At 54.9% G+C, this 6,466-nt stretch overlaps 1 protein-coding gene across 1 annotated transcript in view; it reads left to right on the top strand.

Annotated features, from left to right (window-relative positions):
- CHST15 (carbohydrate sulfotransferase 15) overlaps window positions 1–6,182 on the top strand; it is a 72,806-nt gene extending 66,624 nt beyond the window's left edge. The window contains 2 exon segments of the mRNA XM_032490706.1: window positions 1,946–2,093; window positions 3,744–6,182. Of these exon segments, the coding sequence (XP_032346597.1) occupies window positions 1,946–2,093; window positions 3,744–3,934 (339 nt within the window). The 3' untranslated portion in view covers window positions 3,935–6,182.
- Window positions 6,183–6,466: the final 284 nt, after the last annotated feature.

Raw genomic sequence — 6,466 nt, forward strand, 5'->3', positions numbered from 1 at the left:
CAAGAAGACGTTCTCACAGGGGTTTGTCTGTGTTGGAGGTGGCACATGAATTTTTTAGAGGCTGGCGGGTACTCATTTTCTCTCTAGCTTTGGCCCAGCTTGAGGTCCCTTTCCGAGCTGGTGTCTAAGGTGGCAACAACCTGGGGGCTGGAGGCAGCTAATGAATTTCGGAGACAGCTTCTCCCCTCTAACTACTTTTCTTCCTCCACAGCCTCCCACACGATTAGAAAAATAATGAAATGGAAACAGAATAGCGAAAAGACGAGACTAGTTAGTGCCTGTACATATTTGTCAAGCGTTTCACTGTCCCATTGTTACTGCTGTGTTCAGTGGTTCCCCCAAGAAAATACAAGTGCCGGGCGCACAGCCTTGCGTGGCTGTGATGATGGGAGAGAGTGGTCCCTGCCCTGGAGCAGCTCAAGGTCACACTGGGAAGGGCAGGAAATAGATTGTGAAAGTGTCTGCTTAAGGAACTGAGACTGGGCGCTGGGAGGTGCTCTAGTGGGAGGGGTGGGCTGGGAGTCAAGCCAGACAAAGGACTTTGCACTCGTGGAGAGCTGGGTCAGGCCTGGAGCGCAGGCCGGCCGTGACCAGGCCATTGGTTTGGGAAGCTCACACTCAGGACTAGAGATGGGGGCACTAGTCAGGCTGTGACAGTGCCAGGCAGGCGCTGATGTGGCCTGAACAAAGAGATGAGAAAAGAAGGGATGAGAAGCTTTCAGGAAGACACAGCAAGGCAGAGCCGGAGGCAGGACACAGTGCAGGGGCCCTGAGCGCGTGGGGGTGGGGGCCCTGGGAAAGGGGGCCTCAGGACGGAAGGGGAAGGGCCCGTTTTATCTTGGAGCTTTGCCAAGAGTTAAGAGCCAACTGTGATGTTACAGGGAACAGTCCCCAAGCCCGCTCTCCCTTCTGACACCATCTGCAAGTTGGGGAGGCGTCCCCCAAACCAGTCTCAGGTGCAGTAATTCACTAGAAGGAATCACAGAACACACGGAGAGCAGCTACACTCGGGGTCAGGATTTACAACAGGGAAAGGGCGCAGCTGGGAATCAGCCGAGGGAAGCAGTGCACGTGACAATACACTTGGAATATTCCCCCCCAGGGAAGCTCACCCAGGCCGCCGGTGTCTGGAGTGTTTCTTGGGGCTCAATCAGCTGCTGGCCGCCTGGGCTGACCTTTACTGTCCAGTCCTCCTGGAGGTCAGGCTGGTACTGCGTGGCCCAGAGTAGCTCACACTGTTCGACTGTCCAGTGGCCAGACACCCTGGGCAGGCAAGACACTGTTGTCAGGCAGGACATTCCAGGTGGCCTAGAGGTCACCTCCCAGGAGCTGGGGACGAAGGCCAGACCTCTCTCTGGGTGTGGATAAGTCTTCACCACACAAGCTCGCAGTTTGACATGAGAGAAGGAGCCTGCAGAACATGAGGACGCCCAACATGTAGGTGGGGGGAGCGGCTTCATACAATGCTGCTTGTATTCGCATGTGCATACACACTCAAGGTCACGGACATCCGTGTGGCGCCAGGCACTGGCGGTTCCCTCTTGTGGCTTTTTGCTAGGGCATTTGTAGCTGTTTCTCACGGCTGTTGTGCGCTGGGCATTAGGAGCAGAGGCAGCCAGGATATTGTGCAAAGACCATTGGCACCGTTGGTGGGTGTAACCTGGCCTCTCCCTTCACCTGAGCCCTCACTGTGAAGTGTCATGGAGCTACCTGCAGGGTTGTCCTGAGGATTAGGTGGGACCCTGAGTGTGGGACTCCTTTGTAGGGGTTCATGTAGAAGGAGGAATGCACAGCATTTAAAATCCAACTTCTGAAGGAGGCTATTTGCGAGGACACCTCTTCAGTGTTGGTTTATAATGATGTGCCATGACGCTTTTGGAAAAGTGCCTTAAGGTGTTGGAGGAATTGCTTCTGAAATAACGCCTGCCTTCTTCTTTGGTCCTAGGTGAGGCTCCAGGTTGGGCTGTATGCTGTGTATCTCCTGGACTGGCTCACTGTTTTTAATAAAGAACAGTTCCTCATTCTTCGCCTGGAAGACCACGCCTCCAACGTCAAGTACACCATGCACAGAGTCTTCCAGTTTCTCAACCTCGGTATGAATGTCTCACTGGAGACCCACAGAGCAGGGCTGGAGCTGCGGGGACACTGAGTCACTCGCAGACTCCCTGAGCTGGGGAGGGTGGGGCCGAGCTGGGAGGCCAGTTCAGTGCCTATTTGTCAAGCACCAGCTGCGCACAGGGCCTCGTGCCCGGTGTGACAAGGAGTCTCGGGGGAGGAAGAGATAGCCTCTCGTCTGGGAGCGGAGGAAGCCAAGGGTTGAGGAACTGAGTAACCGATAGAATGACGTGCGGGGAAGTTAGCGTCCTCACAGGAGGTCCATACACACAACTTCGGGTCTCAGCTGCTGAAAGAATTGTGGAAGGAAGGGTGTGAGCTCTGCCTTGAGGATGGAAAGGGGGTCTGGGCAGCTGGAACAGTTTTGCAGAGACCACAGGGCCTGGAGGAGGGGATGGACAGGTCAGTGCTTTGCTGGGGACCTTTGGAGGCAGAGCCGTGTGGCTGGATTTGGGCTGCTGGTTGTGGCTCCGGGGCCTCTGGGGAGGGGGAGCCTGCCCCCAGCCAGAGGATGCCACCCCCAAGTCCCAAGTGGTACTTTGTGGCCACAGGCCGAGTTGCCGGCCACGGTGACGGCTGGTAGAGGTGTGCGTTCAGGTGCAGGGTGCGGCCCCGTGGTCGGCACCTGGGACGGCTTGCGAGGCTGAAGCTGGATTTGCTTTCCTCCTGGGGCACCTCCTGCCGCCCTGCCTGATGATCTCGCCGGGGAATTTTGTTAATTGAATATTTCCTGAAATCTATTTGCTCACCACTAGGAATCAGGACCCTTTTGTCATTTGATTTTCTTTCTCCTTTTCTTGGAGAGCTGGCAATGTGATGGAGTATGATTACTTTTGCCTTTTAAAGCTGAGAACCATTTTTCTTTGATTTGGCCACTGTAGATGCTGTGGCATTAATGAGTTTGTCTGTAGTCTCTAGGATGAACAGTAAGGCCAGCTCTGTCCTATTTCACAGAACCCAAGGAAACTGGGATATAGTTTTACAGGACTTTAGCCTGACTCTGGGGGCCATAGGCAAAGAGGCAGCGATCCTGTGGGTTAAGCCAATGAGAGGCTCGTGGTCGTGAGGGCTAGGGTCGGGGTGGCACCTAGCCTCTCCCAGGCCTCTCCCCACTGATCTTCCTGCTGCAGGTGGAGGTTCAGCCAGTGGTGAACTCCCCACCCGCAGGCCACCTCACAGCACAACACGGTAAAATATGGCCCCGCATCGGGACCCTTTGCATCAGTGGCCCACAGCAGAAATGGCAGAATTCTAGTGGGCTGGTTAGCAGGCAAAATCTAAGTGCGTGGACTATCTGGCAGGTCGCACGGTTATCCAAGGACAGGCTGGCCCCCTTTACGGGCAGTTGGAAATGAAACCAGGAGGTGAGAGGCACAGGTGAGGCTGCGTCCCAAGTCCCAGCTGTGCTCCCAAGGGTGGATGTAAAACCTCAGGCCCCAGGAGCTCTGCCATTTCTTACTGGAATTTCTACCTTCCACCCTCAGCAACTCCGAAATGGTTCCAGCCAAAGAATTTTGATCTCTGAACACATTCTTCAGGAAGCTCCTGTCTCAACAGAAAGCATGGCTGGGATTTTCTGAAAGTTTCTTTTGCCTCCTGCCTCATGGGGTCTTTTGTTCGTATTCCAGGGCCCTTAAGTGAGAAGCAAGAGGCCTTGATGACCAAGAGCCCCGCGTCCAACGCGCGGCGTCCGGAGGACCGGAACCTGGGGCCCATGTGGCCGGTCACACAGAGGATCCTGCAGGACTTCTACGGGCCCTTCAACACACAGCTGGCGCGGGTTCTCGCCGACGAGGCGTTCTTGTGGAAGAAGACGTGAGGGCCGAGGGCCCGCTGCCGGCTCAGGCCGGGTTTCCGTTATTTCCGTGATTTGAAATCTCTCTTGGTGGGGATCCTTTTTGCTTAGAGCTTGGAGAAATCCCCTCCCCAGGCACCTGTGTATGGAAACCGTTTCAAAATCTCGTTTGTGATGTTAAACAGCCCAGCAATGGTCCCTTCACCGAGTCTCAGATGGAGGCTGTTGGAGATTCCACTCAGGAAAGGGTCCCCTTCTGCTCCAAGAGAGACTGAGCTCTGGGATGAGGCCGGCAGGCACTGGGCTCGGTGCCGAGAGGGAAGCACCGAGTCTGGGATCCACTGGAGGCCCCACCCTGGGGCTGGCCGGGATGAACTTTTCACACTGAGTTTTGAAACCCTCTGTTCAGATCACTAACCTCATTTGGGCAGAGAATGGAAGCTCTTTTATTTTTTTTCCCTTTTACCCCAAAGTCAGCTCTTCCATCTCTTCAAATATAAACCCTGTTAATGTCACTCTTTAACCAGGGAGAAAGACCCAAGTCAGATTTTGGCGGCACGTTTGTGTCTTGGTTGGACCTCCTCCCCGTCTGTCCTTGTGGACTTGACTTACGTTTAACAGAAGACGAGCGTGTTTGAAACAGACCACTTTCTGCGTTTCTCTAGCTAGAGCTCTCTTTTCTGCCCCTTTAGGTGTTTTCTCAAAAGTTGTTTCAGTTTATAATTGGAATATAAATTCAGTTTAAAATTGGAAGGGAAATCTTTGCTGTTAATGCCAGACTGAGCAACTTGAAGGAGTTGATGGGAAATCTAGGCACCATCCAGGCGCCACGCACCTGAGGCCCTCAGACACTGAGGGCTTCGGAAGTTTTAGCTGTGGGTGCAGCAGGCTGTTTGCTCTGCCTTCTTCCCAAACGAGCTTATTACCCACATTCTCCACCACGTGTGGCCGGAGGTCATTCCTCACTCGATGAACTACAAGATTCTGGTTTCCTGATTCAGAAACACATAAGCTATGTATGCTTGGGTGTGCTGGGATTCGGAAGGAGAATGCCAGGAGCTGTGTTCTTGACAGAACTTTCTGGGCCACTTGGCTGCTTGGTTTACTGACGAACAGGCCAAAGGCCTTGCCATTTCCTGGAGACGGTGGGAAAGCGTGAACACATTCCTCACACAGAGGCCCTGGCGGGACCCCCACCAAGCTTCGCGTGCAAGCGTTGTCAAGGGAAGCTTCCTGCCGATCAGAGCGCTCAAGTGGAGATCCTGGCGGTGCACCAGTCAGACAGTGCCAATGCCTACATGCCCAGCCGCCGCCGCTCATGGGCGTGAGGGTTTGCTCAGCTGTCCGGCCCTGGCGCCGTGGTCTTTCCCCTGTCAGAGGTGCGGTGCTCGGCCTATTCAACAGCGAGCGGAGGGCTCTCCCTGGCACGGCCGGGCTGTTTCTGCTTCTGATGGAGCCGTGGTCCTGAACACCTGCTTTCAGGGACAGTCCGCCTTCCCTCCCGCTGTGGCACTCGGAGCAGCAGCCAGCAGGGAACCCTGGCCTGAGCACAGGGTGCTGGGGGGAGGCATCGCTTGCGCGTGCGTATTTATTTGCAGGGCAGGTGCGTGTGCCGGCGCGAGGGAGCGATTCCGAGCGGGCCCCTTCGGTTCTGTTGCTGACGGCCTCCCCTGCTCGGGACACAGCCCCTTCCTGGATTTACTTCTCTGCCAAGTAGCTTGTCACTTGCAGCCCGTGTTTGCTCCTCCGCCCCGACCGTAACCACAACCGGGGCTCTTCCCGCGCACTCCTAGGCATGTGAACAACATGCGGCGTCATTCTGCTTCTTACAGAAGTGATACTGGAAGTCGTATTTCCAATATTATTTGGTTTATTATACAAATCTTTTTATAGACGCAGGCCCATCCCTTGGTGCCAGTCAGTGCCATGCAGACCCGGTTTCTCCGGGGGCCTTTCTCCAAAGGGCTGTCTGTCTGTCTGTGTGTCGCCTTTGCGTTCCTCCGCTCTCCCATTTGAGGCCCCACTCCCAGTGACGGCGCAGCTGCCGTTTCCAGCAGGCGACCTCCAGCCTGTCGTCCCAAACCAAAGCAAAACGAAGCATTTCTCACAACCTGGTACTGAAGTTCCTTTGTGTCCCCAAAGCTGTGTATCGGATTGTATTAAATTGTACTCCCTTAGTTGTGTAAGTTATGTTAAGTGAACCACAGTTACGCTGTACTTTTATTAATATTTAACATAATTAAATGTGGACCCCTGTGACCGGGACCCCAGAGTGCGCGCTCTTCCTCATAAGTCGCCGTGGCTCCCGTGGAAGGCTCTCCCTCGGGTCCCCTGCGCTCGAATGAACCACAGTAGTTCCGTGTCTCACCTGCCAGCATTGCACTCTACCAGGGGGCCTGCCATTACCAGAGACGCCCTCCTGGGGCTGCTGGGATGTGAGGGCAGCGAGGTCCCTGCCCACAGACGGACCGAACGTTGTCTTCAGACATTTAGATTTGAAGGTCGGGTGATGCAGTCCTGCTGCTCCCGATAGGCTGCTGTCACGTAACTGCTTCC

Source organism: Camelus ferus, chromosome 11 (assembly GCF_009834535.1).
Source record: "Camelus ferus isolate YT-003-E chromosome 11, BCGSAC_Cfer_1.0, whole genome shotgun sequence".
In the NCBI taxonomy this organism is placed as follows: Eukaryota; Metazoa; Chordata; class Mammalia; order Artiodactyla; family Camelidae; genus Camelus; species Camelus ferus.